This window comes from Hemicordylus capensis, chromosome 2, assembly GCF_027244095.1.
Source record: "Hemicordylus capensis ecotype Gifberg chromosome 2, rHemCap1.1.pri, whole genome shotgun sequence".
In the NCBI taxonomy this organism is placed as follows: Eukaryota; Metazoa; Chordata; class Lepidosauria; order Squamata; family Cordylidae; genus Hemicordylus; species Hemicordylus capensis.
In genome coordinates this window covers 377,192,608-377,214,451 of record NC_069658.1, presented here as the reverse complement: position 1 = coordinate 377,214,451, position 21,844 = coordinate 377,192,608, and the positions used below count along the sequence as shown (strand labels likewise).

At 45.5% G+C, this 21,844-nt stretch overlaps 1 protein-coding gene across 3 annotated transcripts in view; it reads right to left on the bottom strand.

Moving 5' to 3' along the window:
* Positions 1-2,665: 2,665 nt before the first annotated feature.
* Positions 2,666-21,844, bottom strand: part of TNPO2 (transportin 2) — a 53,523-nt gene continuing 34,344 nt past the window's right edge. For all 3 annotated transcript variants that reach the window (XM_053297584.1, XM_053297586.1, XM_053297585.1), the window contains exons 20-25: positions 13,483-13,578; positions 12,416-12,491; positions 11,462-11,561; positions 7,047-7,121; positions 6,257-6,386; positions 2,666-5,273 (exon numbers count right to left, since the gene is read on the bottom strand). In XM_053297584.1, the coding sequence (XP_053153559.1) occupies positions 6,279-6,386; positions 7,047-7,121; positions 11,462-11,561; positions 12,416-12,491; positions 13,483-13,578 (455 nt within the window). In that variant the 3' untranslated portion in view covers positions 2,666-5,273; positions 6,257-6,278. The remainder of the gene's footprint in view (positions 5,274-6,256; positions 6,387-7,046; positions 7,122-11,461; positions 11,562-12,415; positions 12,492-13,482; positions 13,579-21,844) is intronic.

Sequence of the window (21,844 nt, the reverse complement as noted above, 5' to 3'; positions counted from 1 at the left end):
CTGACTCACCCCCATGATCGCTGCAGGCATAGTATGAGGTGGCGGCGGGGGGGGGGGGCAGCAGGCAGAGGAGCCAGCACATTGCTGTACCGAGTCAGGTGGTTGTCTTGCAATATGGACTTGCAGCACATGCTGCGCCTTCCACAATTTGAATCCAGTCATGTTGCAGGAGACATTGTGTCTAAAACCACACACGTGTAGAGGGTCCCTTTGTGGCGCAAAAGGTTGTGAAAGGACAAACGTCAAAGTTGGCTTCCACAGTACCACAGTGGTAGCAGGCAGCAAAGTGATCATCGATGTAGCAGGTCGTACCAATTGGAAAGAGGAGACACCCGTTCTGGTCATGGAACTTGCAAATGGTGACATAGATAGAGTTTTAGGAGTTGAGTCTCCATCCGCATCAACATCTGTCCAAGCCATCACTCAGGAATCCCTGAAACGTAGAGCCAGAAGGAGTGCTGGTGGCAGAGTCCAACATACTCATTAGCAACTTTGCAGTGCTCTGATCTAAGAAGGTGATATCAATATGGTCAAACAGCAGCAGAGGAGACCTCACCGGCATCCACACTGGAGACGGTAGGAATGAGGAGGTACTGTTGCCAATGGTGAACTCTGAAAATTCCATTTATTTGACTCATGCTTGACATCGGCCATTGATATTGAAGCGCTCAGTATCAGGGTCATCGAGGTTGACATTGACATGAAAGTTGATGGACATAGTAGAGGGCCAGAGGAGATCAGAGAAGTCTTCAGTGTCGAAGGTTTTGGTAAACAAGAATCCATCAATGTCAAGGAATCTTGACATTGAAACGACGTAGGTGAGGAAGTCTTCAATCTCGATGAATGTAGAGTTTTCAATTTATGCTTCATCAGATGGGGAGAGTCAGCGTCAGAAGAGACACAGTGCCATTTATGTTTTTTATGTCCAGCATCGGAGCTTCTTGGCTTTTTGAAGATGATCTCTTCTGGGTCACTCATGAAGGTTTTAGACTGTGCATGCACAGACGATGACTCTGACACTGAAACTGTCAATGTTGACTTTGGCACCAAACCTATTGATGTCGATCTTGATGTCGACTCCAGTCTCGGTGCCGGTGGACGCAGTGCATTGCCATACAAAAGCCACTCTGAGGATCATGATAGATTTTTCAAAGTTCGTTTTTAGAACCATTTGCAACTCCTACAAGCAGAAAATGCTGTTCACCCAAACACAAAAGGCAAAAGTCATGTTCATCAATAGAAGGCAATTTCACTCTACACTGAGCACATTTGAAAGTAGTCTTTTTTCTCTCTGCTCCCTCCATTCCAACGGCAAAACTCTAGAGTTCCAAACAACCAATTCTGACATCCAGAAACCAAAGAATAGTAAACTCACAGTCCATACATCAAAAAACAGTCAAATCCCATCAAATAAAGCTTTCTTTTCTAATCACTGAGGAGCAACAACCCAAAGGTCTCAATACATCAATAGCAATAGCACTTACATTTATATACCGCTCTATAGCCGGAGCTGTCTAAGCGGTTTACAATGATTTAGCATATTGCCCCCAACATTCTGGGTACTCATTTTACCGACCTCGGAAGGATGGAAGGCTGAGTCAACCTTGAGCCCCTGGTCAGGATCGAACTTGTAACCTTCTGGTTACAGGGCGGCAGTTTTACCACTGCGCCACCAGGGGCTCCTTAGCAGTCAAACAGAAACTGAATCAAAATGGCGCCCGACTGCCAGGTAAAGGAAGGCACTGAGAACATGCGCAGCAGGGAGGGACACCAGAGAGGAGCTAATGAATCCATCTGGAAGGTCCCTGCACAGTCACAGTAACCCATTTCTGATGATGACAATGGATCACTTCCAGATCAGAAAAATATTTCACACAACTCTGCTGCACTTCTGAGCCACAAGATATTCATAATTATTGGCTGGCATAATAATTCGGCAATCCCATTCAAACCAAGAAAGCAGCTTGAAGGAATCGTTTTTATCTGCTGTGGTGACAGAAGTATGATTTCATAATAGGAAAGACTGATGGAAAGAATGATGTTTCAGATTCAGCAGTTAACAGATTATTCTTCATCCTGGTATCATTTTCTGGCCTCTCAAAAACCATTATATTGGAGTACTAGTAAAATGGACTTGCAGTTTGAAAGCATCCCTCTGGTGACCGTGGTGGTGGTAGGCAGTGGCGGACAAATACCTTTACAAAATAGCAAACACTGCCACCACTGGCATCCAGAATTCTTTGGGAAGCCCAGGTCAGCCCACCATCTCACGGGGAGGCCATGCCGCTCAGCTGGCCTCTGAACATGTGTGGCAGCCATTTGAGTGTTCAGCACAGCAGTTAAGTGCCTGCTGACCACTCAAATGGCTGCCACATCTCTCTGTGACTCTAGTCATTTTATAGCTCTATGAGGCATCATTCCCCATGCTTTCCAATAGGCAAGTTTCCCCAACATATTCCAGGAAGTTAATTAATTTTTCTGGGTTTTTTATTATTTTGGGTAGTCTGGGCTAGGTCTGGAACCTACCCGCGGAAATGGCTTTGTATCTTTCATGGTTTGGTCTGGGAGTTTCATGTCAGTCAGTGAGTCAGTGAGTCCCAAGCAGCTTTATATAACACAAAACATTCTCTTAAGACAAAAACACATTGCCTAGAAACATGGAAACTGGAGTCACAAGAAATGTTTTTAGTTGACAAAAAATTATACATAAAATGAGAAAAATCTCATTTGAGCAAGGTGCAAGCAGCTGCTTCAACACTAGGTACACTGCAGTTCCACCATTGGAAACATTACGGCACATTTACAAATATACAAATCCAGGATTAACGAACAGGAGGCAATACTAGAAGCACTTGTACAAAAAAAAAAAGAAGACAAATTCATTTCAAGAGGCAGTCAGGTCAAGTAGCTTAAACTCCACTGAATGAATGAAGAGCTCACAGCCTTCTTTCTATCTTCCTGGGCATGTAGTTTAGAAGCACAAGCCAGGACGCCACCTGCGCACATTCCTTGTCCATGCATTAAAAAAACAAACTGCTGCTCAAATAGAATCCTCTGCTTTTTCCCTCTCAGGATAGGGGAAGTTGAGAGCGAGGCACAAGAGGGAATACTTCTAATAAAACCATTAAAATGCAAAGAGCTAGCTGATTGCTTTCAGAGACCTGCTCAAGTTCCACACTATTAAAAATACGAATTGAGGAATGCATTTGCAAGTTTCCTAGCATTTCTTTGAACCAGCTATCCCAGAGGAGTGCAGGGGTGACCCCCAGCAGATCAGATCTAAGGATCAGGAGAAAGCTCTCATTGGGGTGCAATCTCCAAGCTTGAAAAAGAAAAAGAAAAAGAAAGAAAAAAGGTTTTCAGGCCCCCAAGCCTGTACAATAATGCCCCCGCACATTCCATGACAAAGCTCCAAGAACTGCAAGCACAGTAACATGTGAAACAGAGACCAGGGATGGAGGGGATGTCAGTGAAGTTTAAGTTACTGAGCAATCTTGCAAAATACTTTCAGAAATTCACCCCACAGTTCCCAGAGTGTCACCATCAATTGTCAAAAGCATCTCCTTATCCCAAAAGAGGGGTGTCCATCCTTTATCCATTAATCTTCTTTAGTATTTAAGCCGTTCCACCACAGTGTCTCCCACCACTGGAGCAATGCAGGATGTGAGGCACAGTTCAACCCAGTTGTCTGGCTATCAATCCTGATGCTGCCAAAGTTCCACTGGAATCTGTTCGGAAGAAAGCTGGGGTTGTGGCTCAGTTCACTGCTCTCCTCCTCAGCAGCATGCTGCTGGCTGGCTGGCACAAGCTCTATTCATGTTGACTTTGCAGAATATTCCTGATGACTCTGGCTCCCCCAAGCATTTCCCCAGAAGTTGTTCTTATCAGATGAAGCAGTACCCCCTTTTCCCCATATCCTAGCTGCCTTTGGGAAAACAGGCCTGCTTCCACTTCTCATGCTCTCCACTTACTATTAAAAAGCTATGGCTTCACTAAGTCAAATGCATTCAGCAAACCCCAGATTCTATTTCCAGGGACTAAGCTGATTTGGGTCTAATAAGAATTCCTTAAGACGACCACCTCACTAAGCATGCAGCAAAAGCTACGCGCTTCCACTGGCCATGCACGGAGGGCTCTATTGTAATAATTCCTCGATGCTTAGCCATGTTTACTGCTCCTTTTGTAAACCAAAGTGGTGAATGTGGCATAGAACTCTCTTAAGACAGAAAGTGTAAGTTACCTTTATGTACAAATGCCACTCTGGCCACAAGAGTGCAGGACACAACAGTTCATGTGCCGTACAAAAATCATCCAAGTGCACACTGGCTTCTGCCAGCCTTTGGCCCATGGACAACCAGCCCCGGGTGGAATTCAGTTTCCCTCCTTGCTCTCTCCTGCCTCCCACAGCTGAAGTAATGCAATAGCAGTGTCACAAAGTAACAGCTGAACAACAGGGTAACAGATTCATTGCACTGTGGCATCTTCTTAAAAAATAAAGACATGCTTCTCCAACAGTATTTCTTATGATAAGGACTGCTCCCTAGATGGCTGGCAGGTCCCCCACGAGGTCAGAGGCCGCCCTTACTCCGAGCATCACATCCAGCACACAGTGCCATGGCAACTATGGCAGAAAGGGTTTGTGGGTTTCCTTAAGATTCCTAGATGAAAATGCTTTACACTTAAGTCATTATGGGCTACTCACAGGTTCGCTAGTCTACTTCTTGGTCACCATGCAGTCTTGAAAAGGTGAAGGATAGCTGATCTCTTGAACACCGGTGACTGGAAATATACAGTAGTATAACCCCCTTGGATTGAGATTTAACCCTTCCCTCTTCATCAGCTAAATTTTAAACCATTAGAGCTTTTAATCCCATTGTAACATCTTAAACCCTATCTTTTATTTATTTATTTTTATTATTAGCTAGTCCTTTATGATGGCCCCTAGTTAGATCCCCTTCTCAAGAGTGTTGCAGTTTAAGATTGCTCCCCTTTCCCAGCTCAGAGGCCGAGTCCCACCCCACCCCAGTCCACCAATGATGGCCTCTTCAGTAGAGAGGCCTTTCCTTCTGCCAGTGAGATACCCTGGTTTTTGTTTAAATTGGTCACGGAGGCCCACCCTCCCCCCACAACTTTGTATATTTCAGGAGATGGGGAGCGAAGTCATTTTATGTCCCACAATGCTCTTCCCGTCCTCCCTAACCCCCCATTAACAGGGATCTGCAACACTGGGTTGTGGACGAGTTCCCAGTATCCCTCCCAGCACACACAGGAACCTGAGGAAAGAAACAAGGTACAAGTCAGTTCACAGAAACAAAGTAGTCCATAGACAGTATTAAAACCACTAGCCTGTCCCATCTGACAGAGTCCAGCATGTTCACAGCACCTAGCACTGCCAGGGAAACTCATGCATCACATCTGAGGGGGATTTCTGCCTACTCCACATGTGAAAATGTTACAGCACAGCCACAAGTAACCTGTTCAGATTAACCAAAACTCAGCAGCACAAGCAGAGATCTAAGGTGGGGAAGGTGGGGGTGGATTTTCAACCTTACTGCTGCATTCCTTCATCACTATACTACAAATACTGGATTAACATGGCACAGGCTGAACTTTGAACATCAGGATGAGAGGAATTATGGTCTTGGAACTTGTATTCCCTGTATGGTCACATCATGGCACATCCCACAGCATGAACAGTAGAATAAGCCCTATGAAGGAAATCCATTGCTTGACCTTCATCATTCCTATTCTTGAGAGCACCTCTCCATCACTGCAGAGATACCCTCAATAACTGCATCACTGACTCAACATCACTAAGTTGGCAACTGAGTACTTACATGATCTCCCCCACCCTCAACCAATAAAACAGCCAGCTGTAAGCTGGTTGACCTGGCCAGGCTATGAACCAGTGTCTATTCACAGCAGAGGCAGGAGAAAGTGGGAGCTGCCTCCTAACTCACACCTGGCCAAGTCTCGTTTTCAAAGGAATTACTTCCCAGTGGACCAGGGAGCATCCCAGAATCCTGGACCACTAGAGGGTGACAAGCTGGGAGAGGTACTTCTTTTCCCCATAGCACTCCTCACCCCATGCTTTGATTCCTTCCTCTCTCCCCTGCCTTTCATCTCCAATGGCTCTGATCCTTTTTCAGTACTTCTCTCCCCACTCCCCGCCTTTTTCCTAATTCTGGATCTCATTGCCCATCCTCTCCTTGAGGTCTTGGGAAACAGCACTCTATTTCACAGGATTGGAACTCACCAAGTATGGTTTGCTGCTTCATTTAGACCCCATAGAATGCAGCTAGCCTCTCCTTCAGAAGTGGAGGAAACTGCTCTGAGAACTGCTGCCAGTTCTCCTCCCCAACTTGATCTTTGAAGCCATGGAGAATCTGAGGAGGAAAGAGGAGAGACAATGTCACAAGTGGTAGGGGAAAAAGAAAGGCCCTACATGCATTAGGCTATTTACAGACTGTAGCTTCCTATAGGCTCCAAGTGAATGGCAGATCTCCATCTCTAACCACTATGCCAAGTGTGGGCAATTTGCTTGCCTTACTTAAGACTGCAACTGAAACACACAGATGATCTCAGGCTGATCCGAAGCTTTCAGGTACATAAAAGAGTTGCCTGTCATTGACCACTATAGCTATTAGACATGATCCACTAATTTCTGGCAATAGATGAAGTTTAATCAGTCTGCCTGGAGCTATGCAGGACTGAAAGAAATGGGGGCAAAGTTATCCCCCTCAGGCTCAAGAGGCTTCCATTTTCTTTAAACTAATTACATAGTGCTGCCTAGGAGCACGTGAGGGGGATAACCCATCAAGATGTCCTTGACCCCAGCAACTAAGAATTTGTACTTCCTCAGTGTGAAGTACCCATTGAATTAATCTTACTTATATCCATTCATATTAAAAAGCATTTGGGATGTCACTGAGTTAGGGACAGTAAAATGTACCCAACAAAAATGTCAATCATGCTAAAACTGACAAATCCCAATGGGTGAAATTGGGATCCTACTGGCAAACAACATTCTTCTCATTACAACATACCTTATAAAACATGTCCCTTAGGTCATCCTTTGGGCTCACCCAAGAAGCAACAGCATCACAGAAGAAGATAAAATCCTACAGAAAGATAGGAATTAAGAAAGACTCAGTACAGACCCCAATTTGCCAGATTTCCCACCACTGAAAACCAACACAGGGCCTAAAAATAAGCCGCACCTCAGGAATCTATCCTGCAGCAAGCAAAGTAAGGTTGGCTGAAGAAAGACACTCTTCTGGTTAGCACCCTCCCCATTAAAGTACACCTGGAGAAACCTGCTGCAGAAAACTAATCAGGCAGTTCTAGAGAGAAATCAGGCATCAGACTAGGATTAGTAGGCCAGGCAAAGATGTGGCAGCATGCTGCTGGCTCAGCTCAGCAAGGAAGTGGAACACAACTGCAAAAAGCAACTATATGCCATGTGGTCAGATAATACGAGTAGTTCAGAAAGCATGCAACTGGCAGAAAATTAAACAAAACTACTAGGAGTGGACAAAACAAGACTGATCCTATAGGAAGCTTATAAACAATATGTCTAAAATTGCCACCTTCAGCATCTGGTAGTCTGATTAATACACCAACCCCGTTGGCTCTCAGTGGCTAACAGCCACTGTTACTTAAAGCTTACAGTCACGGGTTACTTAAAGAAAGCACGTGCTTCCTTTTGTTTTAAAGCCTACTGCCTGTCAAAGTTGTCCCTACAATTTACTCCAATCACCAATAAAACCATACTTTTAAAGTTATGTTCCCTGCCCTCAAATGAAAAGATTTAAAGTGTAAGAAGTATTTATAAGGCCTCCGACTTCCAAATAACTGTTTCTATCCACTTTTTATCTCTCTTCCAGTAGCTGCTATATCGCTTGAGATGGGTCAACAGAGCAGAACACAATATTCTAACTATGGGTGCACCAATACATATCTTGTCATTATATTGTTGTGTAATGACTGAAAATACTAGGTACCTTGCTATTTGTTTCTGGAAAGTGAAACTGCATAGAGTGAAACAATAGTGCTGCAAGAGACCTTTCAAGTGGTCCTGGTGGACACCCTAACTGGACAGGTATAAGGTTCTGGAATGAGCAAGTCTCTACAACGTTCCCCAAACCCTCTAAGAATTAATAGGCCATATGGCAGTCATGCTGCTGGCTTGGCATATCAGGGAAGTGAAGCAAACCACAAAAACCAGCTTTTATTAATTATATGATGAGGATGACGATGAATATTTATCTACCGCCCCATACGCAAAAGTTCCTGGACGGTTCACAATATAAAACCATTAAAGCATTAACATAATTAAAACAATGTAAAATACAATAAAAACTCTAAAACCAAAGCTTTATAAACTAAAAGCCTGACTAAACAGGTATGTTTTCAGGTTCCTCTTAAAAGCATTCAGAGAAAGGGAAACTTTAATTTCATTAGGAAGTGTGTTCCAGAGTCCCAGGGCAACTCTAGAAAAGGCTCGGTTTCAAGTCGCCATCAAGTGGCAACTGCAACCGGACCTCCCCAGGTGATCTTAATAGGCGGTGGGGTTGATGATGATGAAAGTGTGCTCTTAAATACCTTGGACCCAAGCCATTTAGGGCTTTATAGGTAATGACCAGCACTTTGTATTTTGCCCAGAAACCTATTGGCAGCCAATGTAGTTCTTTCAAAATGGGTGTAATATGATCTCTTCATTTATCTCCAGAAATTGACGTAGCTAGTGAATCAGCCAAAGCTGATAGAAAGCACTCCTGGCCACTGCCTCAACCTGAGAAATCAGGGTTAAGTTTGGGTCCAGAAGTACTCCCAGACTATGTACCTACTCTTTCCAGGGGAGTGCAACCATGTCCAGAACAGGCAGATCTAAACCACTTCCCAAGTCTCAGCCTCCCACAATGAGTACTTCCGTCTTGCTTGGATTCAGCCTCCGTTTGTTCTCCCTCATCCAGCCCATTACCACTTCCAGGCAGGCATTTAGGGAAGTTAGGCCACTTCCTGATGAAGCTGACATGGAGAAATAGATTTGGGTGTCATCAGCATACTGATAACACCCTGCACCAAATCCCCTGATGATCTCTCCCAGCAGTTTCATGTGGATGTTAAAAAGCACCAGAGACAGTATGGAGCCTTGCGGGACTCCACACTTGCTCTTGTTCTGAAGAGCAACAGTCTCCAAGCGACACCATCTGGAAACTACTGGAGAGGTAGTAGCGGAACCATTGCAAAGCCTTGCCTCCTACTCCCAACCCCTTCAGGTGCCCCAGAAAGATACCATGGTTGATGTTATCAAAAGCCACCGAGAGATCCAAAAGGATCGACAGAGTCACACTCCCCCCATCAATTCCTAATTGGAGATCCTCCAACAGGCCAACCAAGGCTATCTCAACCACACAGCCTGCCTAAAAGCCAGTTTGAAATGGGTCCAGATAATCTGCTTCCTCCAATGAAGCCTGGAGCTGAGATGCCACCACCCTCTCAATGACCTTGTTCAACCATGGGAGGTTGAAGGTAAAAGGTAAAGTTTGCCATCAAGTTGGTGTCGACTCCTGGAGACCACAGAGCCCTGTGGTTGTCTTTGGTAGAATACAGGAGGGATTTACCATTGCCATCTCCCGCACAGTATGAGATGATGCCTCTCAGCATCCTCCTATATCACTGCTGCCCAATATAGATGTTTCTCATAGTCTGGGAAACTTACCAGTGACAGGCCTATAATTGCCCAATTCTGAGGGATCCAATGCAGGCCTCTAAGAGTAGTCTAAATAATTGCCTCCTTGAGCAAGGAGGCATCCTGCCCTCTCTCAGAGAAGCATTAATGATCTTAACAAGGCCCTCTCCAATAACCTCTCTGCTAGATCATATAAGCCATGTTGGGCAAGGATCAAGAGAATAGATGGTGAGGCGGAGTGTTCCAAGTATCTTGTCCACATACTTGGGAGTCACAAACTGAAATTGATCCCATTTAATCACACAAGAGGAGCTGCTGGACACCTCCATAATAGAGTCTGCAGTAACTGTAGAGTCTAGTTCAGCTCAAATACAAGAGATTTTATCTCCAAAAAACACATTAAAAATGTCACAATGGATAACTGATGGAACCAAATACACATTCAGGGGAGGAGGGGCATGTACTAGCCCTCTCACAACTCCGCTGGACATGAGCTTGCAGAAGCAATGTGGGCAGAAAAGAACTGTTTCCTCGCTTCACGCATTGCCAGAGCATAGATCTGCTGTAATTTGTCGGATTTAAGATGAGTCTTTCTCCACTTGTGCTCGAGCCTTCTACCTTGCTGCTTCAGCCCCCACAGTTCTTCCATATAACAAGGGGCTAATTTAGAAGCAGGTTGGAGAGGGTGCTAGGAGCAATCATGTCTATCGCCCTAGTGAGTCCTTATTCCAAGTCTGAACCAGGGCATCAATAGAATCACAGACAGAACCAACCGTAAAGCCTTTGAAGGCTTCTTGGAATCCTATAGGATCCAATAGCCTTTTTGGGCAGATCATCGTAATAGGTTCTTCACCCCTGAGGAGGAGGGTTGAGGTTGTGAATCCAACCTTAACTAGATGGTGATTCATCCGTGACAATGGGTAAATCATAAGAGTCCCCACCCACAGAACACCTTCCTGATCAGATCAAAAAAACAAATTGAAAGTATGACCAGCAATGTGTGTTGGTCCCAAGGCCACCTGGGATAGGCACATAGTTGTCATGGCCACTATGAACTCTTGAGATGATCCTGACAAACTGGTCACAAAGTGAACATTAAAGTCCCCCAGAACTACCAGTCTGGGAGACTCCAACATCAGATCTGCAACTAAATTAGCCAGGTCAGTTAGGGACTCTGATGGGCAGCAGGGCAAATGGTACACCAACAGAAGTCCCAGTCTGTCCTTGTTCTCCAGACGTAGGTGCACACATTCAATATAGGCCAATTTCCTGACAGGAACCCTTGAAAGGGAGATATTAGTCTTATGTACCACAGCCACTCCTCCTCCCCGCCCATGTCCTCTCACCTGACAGAACCAACCTTAGGAGAGGCGGGCTGGTCTTGTGGTAGCAAGCATGACTTGTCCCCATAGCTAAGCAGGGTCTGCCCTGGTTGCATGTGAATGGGAGACTAGAAGTGTAAGCACTGTAAGATATCCCCCTCAGGGGATGAAGCCGCTCTGGGAAGAGCAAAAGGTTCCAAGTTCCCTCCCTGGCTTCTCCAAGATGGGGCTGAGAGAGATTCCTGCCTGCAACCTTGGAGAAGCCGCTGCCAGTCTGTGAAGACAATACTGAGCTAGATAGACCAATGGTCTGACTCAGTATATGGCAGTTTCCTATGTTCCTATGTTTCCTATTCTACAACACAGTATTCCTGCTGGGAGAAGCTGGGCCCAAACTGGACCACTAGCCTCCCCCAGCTGGTTTGCTCTCTCACAGTACAATTACCTGAACAACCCCACCAGGGTTTACCCCAATCATCATACAGATGCCACGGAAAGCAGAGTCCTTCTCTTCATTATCACGTATGTTCCTCAAGGATGTACACCTGTGAGCCAGAGCAGATAAAAACATGACATTGCAGAAATAAAGCAGAACACAAGAACTAGCTTAGTTTGTATAAGAAACAGGACAAACATGAACATGATCATGGCGAGGATGAACAATCCTGAAGAGAGCTAAGTATTATTTCTCCCACCACCTCTGCCCAGTGGGTGCTATTCTACTGACCAAGCATTTACATGCCAGCATTCACTTACAGCATTCCTCTGTCTGTATCATTTTGGACTAGTTTTAAGTTCAGATCATCCCCTCCACTTTCAAAAACTGAAGAACCAACACGTGAATGGCAGAGAGAACAACAAAATAAAATGCAATCCATATACATTTCAGGGCTTTCCTGCATAATAAGTGTGCTTCAGAGCATTTTATCCACTTGTTTCTTTAACATACTATAATATGAGCACTCCATGCTTTGGTTGTACAGCACGCGACCCAAAAACTGCCCGTTATGGAAATGGGATAGAGAAGAGCAAGATGTGTGGGGAATTTTTTTACTTTTTCTTAGTGAACATCACAAGGAATTGCCGATGATTCTTGAGGAACCATATTTTAACACAGCAAACAGCAATGGATGCAATATCCATACTGTATTCTTTGAGATACAAAATATTATAGACTGCTCAGAACATGTGATAATCCTCCAACAGAAGCACACCCTTGAAGGATGCTATATGAAGACAAACATGCATCTACTGGGCAAACTGAACGAGCCAAAGTGTCTCAAGATGCACACCCACTGGATCTAGAAGGAAGTCCAATGCCAGACAGGCTGAAAGGACGGCCCCAGTGTGCCATCCACCACAAAAAGTGAGTCGTGCCACCTGTCAGTGCAACACTAACCAGGGTCTGATAAACTGCTGCAGCATCGGTGCCACCTCCTGAGGGCAGACGTAACCCAAACGTCCAATCGTGATGGCTAGAAAAGGGAGAGAAACAAGCTAGTCACAACTGCACAAAGCAGCAGCCTTGTCAGTTCTGTAGGATCAAGAGATTGGTAGAAAGATGGCTGGATAAGGACATATGGCACCACGGCACTTAGACTGCATCACACCAAATGCAGTTTGGTTGTAAAAAGGACCAGAACACCACCCAGTACAATAACTGCTGTGTGCAGAAGAGACCAGAAGAGGCTTCCAGGAAGCAAATTCACTCATTGATCCAGCAACATCTCAGAAATCTCAGCAGAGCAATGGCAAGATGAACAGGAGAGCTGGTCTTGTAGTAGCAAGCATGACTTGTCCCCTTAGCTAAGCAGGGTCCGCCCTGGTGGCATATGAATGGGAGGCTAGAAGTGTGAACACTGTAAGATATTCCCCTTGGGGGATGGAGCCACTCTGGGAAGAGCAGAAGGTTCCAAGTTCCCTCCCTGGCTTCTCCATGATGGGGCTGAGAGAGATTCCTGCCTGCAACCTTGGAGAAGCCAATGCCAGTCTATGTTGACAATACTGAGCTAGATAGACCAATGGTCTAACTCGGTATATGGCAGCTTCCTATGACAGGCTTCCAGAACTTGCTTATAAATAGTCATTGCAGTGTTAGTGGAGACACAAGCCCCAGAACACTGAAATTTAAATGAATGCCTGCATGGTTTGCAGAGGAGGGCCACAGCTCAGTTTTAGAACACATATTTTACATGCAGGAGGTAACAGGTTCAATTCCTGACATCTCCAGGTAGTGCTGTAAAAGACCCCTGTCTAAAACTCTGAAGAGCTGCTGCCAGCAAACTGAGTTAGATGCACTAGTGATCTTGGGTAGCTTCCTCTGTTGATGTGTCATGTATTCCAGAAACCTCATTTCTAAAGCAGATTCATATGAGGGTACACACAAACACTTTATCTGCAGATTGGTCATTATGGTAAGCAAGAAGATACATAAAGGGATGAAATTAAGATAGGATTCCACCTCACCTGTGTTCTCCAGAAGTGTTTTGGGGGTATTTGGCCGGTTGATGATCTCAACAAGATTATTCAGGACCATCTGGACATACGGTTGCATTTCAGCTCCTGATAAGAAAGAATTAGTTAGGTGATCATGCATAGCTCCAAGAGTCTGGGTCCCTTTCCCTAAATGTCTACCCATGAAAACTTTGCTCTGGAAGTGCTAGAGTTGGCAGAACTGGCAAAGCTAACAGCACTATTAAGCAATAAATTTGAAGTGTTTAAAAGGGAGTGGAACCCTCTTCTTATTATAAAACGGATTTCTATCAGGCTTTTGAGTGGTAACAAAAATGTTTTTAAAATGCCCTAGAACTGATTTTCGTACGATTTATCGGGGGGGAGAACGATTAAATTACAGGCAAGACTTGGGTATTGTAACTGATACTTGTGCTAATGATGAGATGGAAGTCCTCATGGGGTTTTTTTTGTTTGTTAAGGTTGTGTTTTTTCCTTTCTTTCTTTTCTTTTTGTGTGTGCGTGTATGTATCTTATGTTGTGAAAAACTGAATTAAAAGTATTTTTTTTAAAAAAAACCAACTTTGCTCTATTCCATATATCATCACCCAAAAGAGAGACACAACTGAGCCTTGACATGTTGCCTTAAAATGTCATGAAAATCAAGAGGGGGAAAATCTGTGTCAGCTTTGAGAATAAAGTACAAGATAGCATATCACTCACACACACACACTCTCACGCATGCGACAGCCTTCCTCTTCTAGGTAAATCACAGATGGGCCTTTTTGCAAAACTATTTAGTGGCCATGACTAGAGAATCTTCCTGAGAATTAATCCCGAAATATAAAAGAGTGAGAACCTTATGAGAGCAGCAGCAGAAAATTTAGCAGCACCTTGCTGAAGCTTGAGAACATCACTAATGATATTAGCTGAACGGCAACTTCTATAAAACAGGGCTGAAAGATGCACTTTCTGAAACAAGCAGGTCCTTTGCATAAACATCGGTAATGTGGTAGGTACTAATGAAGTTTAGATACTGAGGCACTGCCATACTTTCCAGAAATCCAAAATGGCCACCAATTCCAATATGGCTGCCTATACAACTACCATTTTGGGTATTTCTCAGCCATATAGCCATCTGCAGTAAAGATATGTTGGTCAAGTCTTCAAATATGGTTTTGTAATGACATTTCCTTTCAAAGGAGTCACACAACATCCACATTTTGATGGCTAAATCAAGCAAGCCTTTTCTGCAATAGGAACTGACCAAGCACACAAGGTTAAAAGGCAACAGTGGTGTTACTGGGCTATTTCAAAGCTCTGTGGCACTGACCAGATGGATGATGGTTGTACCAGAATTAAGCTGTCCCGAGTTTCATTGTTCTTTCAAGCAAGCTAAACAAGGATCAGATGTACACATCATGAGCAAAGTACACCCTTTCAAACAAGGTTCATGAAGAAATTAGGCACCTTTAAAGGAGACAATGGAGGATTTAGGAAACCCATTCTGTGAAACTGGAAGTAACATGTTTTCTCTGGAACACAACATTGCAATGTTGGAAGAATGTGAGCACTGACAAAACTGGTATTGAGTAGTATGAATTATTTGTTTCTAACAGCACCAACAGTAAACACTTTTCATTCCCATATCCCCAAAAACAAAATTTAATTATTAGCATGTTCTAAGAGAGCCACAAACATCAATTCTAACAAAATATCTCAAATCTGATATGGAATTGTTCTCTCATTTCTTCATAATTTGTGTAACCAGAGAATTAAACCTCGACCAGTTCTTTTATGAGAATCAAGAATTGTAGTAGATGTTGAATAGAGGCCTCCCCTCAGGGCACTGATGTGCTGACCACCTTTAAAAGGCTCCCCATGTACACTGATACACACGGTTTGTGGAACGCTTTCGGGATGCCAGGATGGTCTCAGACACCCTGTTTGAGTATCCGTGGTGTTTTAACAATCTCCACTCAGTCTCCCAAGTGGTAAGCCATAACCAACTCAGGTTTGGGTTTTGAACTGGCCCTTGTAGAAGTAGATCCGGTGTGACTGGAAGAAACCATGGGTCTGCTATGGCCAGGTTTAGAAGCTCTGCGAACCATGCTCTCCTCGGCCAGAACAGAGCCACCAGCATCAGCTGCACCTGTAACATTATGATACGCCTCAGCACCCTTGCCAACAGTGGAGTTGGTGGAAATCCATATAGCACTCCCTCTGGCCAATCTGCTGACAAAGCATCTGTGTCCTATCCTTGTTCTCATGGAAACCTGGATATGAACCTTGGGAGTTGGCATTTCATAGTTAAGCAAATAGGTCCAACACTGGCCTCTCCTATCATCGAGCTACTTGATGGAATACTCTCCAGTTCAAGGCCCATTCTCCCGTTATGAGGCCCTCTTGGCTGAGCCAGCTGGCTAATTGATTCTGGTCCCCTTTCACATGATGTGCCAACAGGACTCAAGATGTCATTCCGCCCAGGACATTAACAGGACCATTTCCGCATGCAGGGCTTTTGAGAGTGTGCCTCCCTGCCTGTTTACGTATTGTCTGTCCTGATCAGTACAGAAGTTTCTGATGAAATGTGCTTAGAGCGAAGCAGATAGCCCTGAACTCCAACTCCATACTGTGCTGTTGCTGGTTTACTGTCCACTTCCCTTGTGCCGAGTGTTCAAGACAGTGTGCTCCCCAGTCCCTGTTGCTGGTGTCCATTGTTACTATAATTTTTGGAGGGTCCAGAAATTGTTTTCCTCTCAACAGATTTTGTGGTGATATCCACCACTGAAGGGAGTGATGCACTTGTGATGACAGTGTCAGTAGCACAATCCTCTTGTTGGCTATGGCCTTTTGAAGGGGAAGGAGAAACCAATGGCATTCTCTTGAGGTGGAATCTTGCCCATGGAACTGCTTCCAACATTGCCAACATCAATTGCAGGAGTCTTGCTAATGAGAGTAGTGGTACTGTAGGAGTAGCAAACACCTCCCTGACCTCCGTGATGATCATTGTATACCTGACCTGTGGCAAGAACAGACAGTCCTGGACTGTGTCTATCACCACACCCAGGTGCTGTAGCATGTGTGATGGAATCAGCCGGCTTTTCACCAAGAACCCATGTTCCCACAACGTTTGTAGTGTCACATGTAGATCAGTCTCTGCTACTCCCTTGGACAGTGACTGGATCAAAAGATAGTCCAAGAATGCAAAGATCTAAACCCCCTGGAGGCAGAGGTGAGGTGCCAACACTTTCATGAAGATCCGGGAGGCCGATGAGAGGCTGAACGGAAGTGCTGTATATTGGTAGTGTCTTCCTGCATACTTGAACCTGAGGAAGCGTTGGCTGATGGGGTGGTATTGGGATATGGAGTTACGCCTCCTTCAGGTCTATGGAAGAGAGAAAGTCTAGGTGGTGGAGCGCCTCTGCTACTGAGATTCTGTCCGGAATTTTTTGTGCTTGACTCACCTGTTCAAGTACTTTAAATCCACTGCGGCTCTTCTGGAACCATCCTTTTTGAGGACAGTGAACAATATGGAATAGATCCCCCTTCCCTCCTGGTTGAGCAGTATGGGTTCCACGGCACCTATTTCCTCAATACATGATTTATTTTTGCAATTCTGAGTGCTTGAAAATAGAGCAGGAGAGTGAGGTTGGCAGGAATCTGTGGGAGGGAGGGGCATCAAACTATTTTGTAGCCATTTTGTATTATGGTGGTTAAAGGTTTGTCTGTTGCTTCCAAAGCTTCTGTTCTGGAAACGTTGATGGTTCCAGTTTCCACGCTGAGATCTGAAATCCCTATCCCAGTCCCTAAGAGAGGGCTGGTAATTCTGAAAGGGCTGAAAATTTAGTTTAGACATTGGCTTGTCCGATTTTTGCGGTGCTGATAGCATGGTCTTTCTTTCCTTGGATTATAAAAGCACGGTCTTCAGTGCCTTCTCACCAAACAGCTTCGTGCTGTCGTCGGGTACAGCAGTAAAGTTCATCTTGGAATTTGAGTCTACCTGCCAGCTTTTTAGCCAGAAGTGTCTCCTGCCCATCACTGATGCCGCAGGTGCTCTAATTGGACCTGAGGGACAGTCACTGAGCATGTCATCAACCCACAGCAAGGATCCCCTAGCTATCATTGACGCTGCCGCAGAGGAGCATGTTGCCAAAGGTGCATGTTATCATGTACTCTTCTAAATATTTCTGCTTTTTTAATCAGAGGAATCCTTTAAAGTTGCCTCCTCATCCCTGGAGAGCAATGATCCCAACATTAATTGTGCCACTGGTGCATCTGTATTGGTTGCTGACTGACAGGAATATCTTGTGGGACATACCACAGCTTGGCCAACCAGGGTGGGAGCACTCTTGCCTAATCGGGAGGAAGTACCTTTGTAACACCCTTCTGCCAAAAGAAGCTTGGATCGAAGAGTGCGAATCCATCTTAGAGTGTTTGGTGAAGGTCAAGGGTACAGACCATGTTGCTGCCCTACATATATCCTGCACGGGTGCGTTAGTGGAGAATGCTGCCGTTGTAGCTGCAGCCCTTGTTGAATGCGCAGTGACTTGAGAAGGTGGTTTCAAACGCCGCGACTTGTAGGTGATGAGTATGCAAACCCAGATCCACTTTGCAATTGTACGCAACGTGACCGCCGAACCCATAGACCACGGGTGAAAGGACACAAACATCGAGTCGGTAGCCCTAAAATAGGCTGTCCGCTCTATATACTTTTTCAGGCATCTCCCCACATCTAGCTTGTGCCATAGAAGGAAGGCAGAAAAACGTCCTGTGATTGATGGAATATAGACGTGACTTTTGGGCGGATGAACGGATCTGGTATTAACCGTACCGCATCCTTCTGGAAAACACAAAATGACTTATTTACAGATAGGGCCTTTAGCTCCGAAACCCGCCTGGCTGACATTATAGCTACTAGAAACGCCAATTTGAATGACAGCAGCCTGAGTGGCACAGTAGAGATACTTCTTTAGGTGGGGATATTCTTGCTACTTACGCTTGGAAGATCCGGAGATAAGAGCTATTAGAGACACCGCTTGGTGTTGCAGCGTATTAGGCTTGAGACCTTTCTCCAAGCCCCCTTGGAGGAATTGTAGGAGATGACCGATGTTGGCTGTACTTCTGGGCATTGAGTGACGGAAGAACTGCTGTTAAAAGGCCCTCCAAGTGCATTGATAAAAACAGTTCGTGGGCAGCTTGCGGGACGCTAACATGGTATGTAGAATCTCCTCCAAGTAATTGTACCTGCTCAAGACTCGCCGCTCAGTCTCCATGTGGCAAGCTGTAACCAGCCCAGATTGGGATGTAGAATCGGGCCCTTAGACAGAAGATCTTGACAGACCGGAAACTGCCATGGTGGCTCGTTTGACAGGTGTATGAGTTTGGTGAACCAAGGCCTTCTGGGCCAGTTTGGTGCTATAAGAATCATGTTTGCTTGCAGTAGATGGACCCTTCTCAGGAACATGGCTAGCAATGGTGTTGGAGGTTAGGCATAAAGTAGCCCTCAGGGCCACATACTGGAGAGAGCATCCACTGCATCCGCCTCCTTGCAGGGGAACCTGGAGATGAAGCTGTGGACCTTCGCATTGGCTGGGGTTACAAAAAGGTCCATGATGGGGTTTCCCATCCTATGAGTGACTTGTACAAACACCAACAGGTTTAGGGACCATTCTCCCGGAAGCAAGTCCTCCCTGCTCAACAAGTCCACAACAAGGTTGAGCTCCCTGAGCTGTTAGTGAGGCGATGTGTGTTTCTGCCCAAGTCAGCAGCTGCACTGCCTCTTGGTGTAGAGATACAGAACAGGTTCCCCCCTGCTGATTCACGTGAGCTTTGGCCGTGATGTTGTCGGTCCAGACAAGAACGTTTCTTCCGTATACAGTTTCCTGAAACGCCTCCAGAGCCAGCCGGATCGCGTGCAGTTCCCTCCAGTTGATTGCTGTGCCGTCTTTCCTGAAAGCCCCATGTCCCTGTGCTGCTAAGTGGAGACAATGGGCCCCCCAGCCTCTGTCGCTCGCATCTGTCGTGACTATGATGCGTTGTGGCTCTAGGAATTCTTTCCCTTGGAGTAGGTTGTCCAGAGACAGCCACCAACGCAGGGAGTTGCGAAGCTGTGTCAGTAAGATCGATAGGATTTTCCTTTTCCATGCAATGTCCGCTTGGTGAGGCAGTAGGAACCACTGGAGTGGTCACAGGTGCAGGCGACCCCACGGGATCACTTTGAGTGTTGCCACCATAAGCCCCAATAACCGTGCCAGGGACATGAGAAGTACTCTTGGAGACAACAGTGCCTGTCTCACTTCTGTTGTGACAGTCATGAAACGGTCCTGAGGAAGGCAAAGACAATTTATCACCGTATCTATGACCACTCCCAAATGGTGAAGCCAGTTGGTCGGTATTAGCTGGCTCTTTTCCTGATTTATCAGGAATCCGTGTGCTTGAAGTGTGGATAAGGTGGTTTCCAGATCCTTTTTCGCCTCCTGAATTGACAACAATTGGATGAGCAAGTCGTGCAAATATGCAGACGGCTCTGAACCTTAGGGATGCCACTAAGGGTGCCAACACCTTCACCTTCATGAAGACCTGTGGTGCAGAGGAAAGGCCAAAAGGGAGGGCAGCGTACTGATAAGAACTTTTGACTTATGGGCACGTGAAGGTAGGCCTTCTTCAGGTCTATGGGTGTTAATACATCCCAGTGGTGAAGGGCCTTCGCCACTGATCTTAGGGTCTCCATGCGAAAACGCTCGCGTTTGACAAACTTGTTCAGTTATTTGAGGTCTAAGACTATTCTTCTGGAGCCATCCTTTTTTGGGATGGTGAACAAGATAGAGTAGACGACCCTCCCTCCTTTAGATGTGGTATAGGTTCCACCGCTCTTATTTCTAGCAGATGACTAATTGCGTGCAGCATTCCTGCATGTTTTGTAATTGAGCGGGATCTGGGAGTTGGAAGGAACCTGCAAGGAGAAGGGGCATCCAGCTCTATCTTGTAGCCGCGCTGTATTATTTTGAGTACCCAATTGTCTGTAGTAGAGGATTCCCAGGTGTGTATGAATTCTGATAGACGGCCTCCTAGCCTGCTGGCAGACAAGTCATTGCTGTGGCTTTTGCTGCTTGGTATGCATGGTCTGTTGCCCAGAGTTGCCGAAACCTCTGTATGTGAAATGCTGTCTTCCCCAGGAACCTCTCTGACCTCTGGTGAATCTATCCCGGTCCCTGAAGGGGTGGGAGCCCCGAAAGGGCTGAAACTGCTGGAAACCTCTTTTCAAGAAGGGGCACTCAGGCTTACGATTATTTGAAGGCATTGTCTTTCTTTTGTCCTTCGATTCTACGAGGATGTCTTTCAAGGCCGCTTCGTCGAAAAGTTTAGTTGAATAGTAGGGAACCGCCGTGAGATTACTCTTGGAAGTGTTGTCCACTTGCCAGTTTTTGAGCCACAAGTGTCTTCTGCCAATCACTGATGATGCTAAAATGCGGGAGGAAAACCTGATCGTATCCAATGTGGCATCTGTGATGAAAGCTTGAGCTTTCTGTAGTTTAAGCAATTGTTGGCGTAGCTTGACAGGATCAGACCCTTGATCTCATATAAGATCATCTAGCCATAACAGCGAGGCTCATGTGACCATTGATGCCGCCACCACTGATCGAGTGACAAAGGAGGAGTTATTGTGAACTCGCTTGAAGGATAGCTCTGTCCTTTTATCTGCCTGGTCCTTAAGGGCCACTTCTCCATTCCTAGGGACCAGTGACCCTGACACCAATTCAGCGATCGGAGCGTCCGTGTTAGGTGTTCGTAGCAAATCAGAAGCGTCCTGCTCAAAAGAATAAAAACGGTTAGCAACACTCATAGGTTTTCTGTTTGTGGCCGGTAGTAACCACTCCTGTTTGACTACCTCCGCAAATAAATCTGGTAGAGGCAGAAGCATGTCTTTTGGTTTTGACCTTAGAAAGAAGACTAGATCCCCTTTTTCAGATGGTCCAGGTTCAGCAAGGACTTTTGTCTGAAGACCTATAGTCTTAACAAGCCTGGACATGAGGGGGTTAAAATCTTCTGCTACAAACAAACATTGGGAGACATTAGAGCTATCAGGTTCCTCCCCGCCCCCGAACACTCTCCTTCCTCCTTATCAGCAATGGGATCCTGTTCCTGATCCATGGAGACAGTGCCCGTAGGACTCTCCTTGAACTCAAGAGTCCGGATCAGCATGCGACTGGACAGTGGCAGCGCATTTCTTAGGATCTCCTGATTCATAATCTGTTATGTCGGAAGAGTGAGGCAATGTATTCTTTTTCCTCTTTTGAGACTTTTGCATTTGCAGATGCTTCTGCTTGGCCTTCACCTTCAGGGGGCGGGGCGGGACTATTAGAGTCACCCGATG